Source organism: Penaeus monodon, chromosome 15 (genome assembly GCF_015228065.2).
Source record: "Penaeus monodon isolate SGIC_2016 chromosome 15, NSTDA_Pmon_1, whole genome shotgun sequence".
Classification (NCBI taxonomy): domain Eukaryota; kingdom Metazoa; phylum Arthropoda; class Malacostraca; order Decapoda; family Penaeidae; genus Penaeus; species Penaeus monodon.
The window spans coordinates 11,789,635-11,790,866 of record NC_051400.1 but is presented as its reverse complement, the minus strand read 5'-3'; the positions used below and the strand labels follow the sequence as shown (position 1 = coordinate 11,790,866).

The following is a 1,232-nucleotide window of genomic DNA, read 5'->3' as shown; positions in this document are numbered from 1 at the left end:
CATTTTCGTTCAATAATTTCCAGTGTTACAATATTCTTCAGTCAAGTTTAGGAGCCTGTTACAAAAAGCATTGTATATCATGTCAGTATACTGTTCCAGCATGATGTATCCTATGTGTCCATGGTCAGCGCAGTTCCACTCATACTTGCGTGGCGTGACCCTACTGACTCTAACACACTCTTCAGTATAGGCAATTGACAACTTTAGTGTGCTGTCCCAGATGGCCACGCCGGTTCCCTGTAACTGTTGTCTTAATATAGAATTGTACAGGGTGATGGCTTTTGGGTTAAAGTCCGGATATCTCTTAACCTCGGTATATGATCTCTGGAAGGAAAGGCGGGAGACAAAATGAAGCAGATTAATAAATAATCACATGGATTGCGGTGCAGACGATATAGAAAAGCAAATTGGGCTTAGGGTTTCCATAAGTTGTTCTAGACCTTTCAAGGAAAATGAGAGTAGATCAGATGACGAAAGGCACTATAGAAGGTATCTACTTCCCTAAAATGAACTTGAAACACTTTCCCTTTCGGTTTTGCTTTTATTATCAGCCATATAATTAAAGCTCCGAAAGAATCCTCAGAACCAAGGGTACTTAAACATTTGGTCTTAAATTTCCCTTTGCAGTTGCAGTAACAGAAGGCTTTGCAAACTTACAGTGTATAAAATAAGACAAAGAACGTGGAATGTCTTCGCTTATGATCATTAAATTTAATTCCATTGGCCAATAACTTCCAGCATCTAACTGATTTTGGGCAGCAAATAAAGAAATCATGAAACAATTCATGGCAAGGCAGGTTGGGATTAGGAACTATTAAAGAGAAGTATGAGAGCTCCATGGTTTCGGGAAGAAAACTACTGGGCGTGTCCCCTGCGGCAAAAGGGTTCCGCTTTCTTCACATAAAACCAATCATGTAAGCAAGAGGATTTTACCCACGCACTGTTAAAACACTGTTAAAGCAATCCATGGAGGAAAAGTGGGGACCTCACCATCTGGTCACTGAAGAACACTATGAAACAATATAACAGGACATTGTGAACGAAATAAATGGAAGCCACGCACTGGCAGATGTTGCCTAGTCCGGTGTGGATGATTGCGTTCAACAGTCATAACGTGATTGACAATAAGGAGAAAATAAAAATAGCTACATGGGATTACTCTGTCAAGCAGGGAAGTATCAAAACTTCAAAAGAATAAATGAAGAGCATGAAACTGGATGCTGTGGGGATTT

General features: G+C 40.1%; 1 protein-coding gene across 1 annotated transcript in view; it reads right to left on the bottom strand.

Annotated features, from left to right (window-relative positions):
• Positions 1–9: 9 nt before the first annotated feature.
• Positions 10–1,232, bottom strand: part of LOC119582211 — a 36,474-nt gene continuing 35,251 nt past the window's right edge. The window contains exon 6 of the mRNA XM_037930442.1: positions 10–324. Coding sequence (XP_037786370.1) covers positions 10–324 — 315 coding nt within the window. The remainder of the gene's footprint in view (positions 325–1,232) is intronic.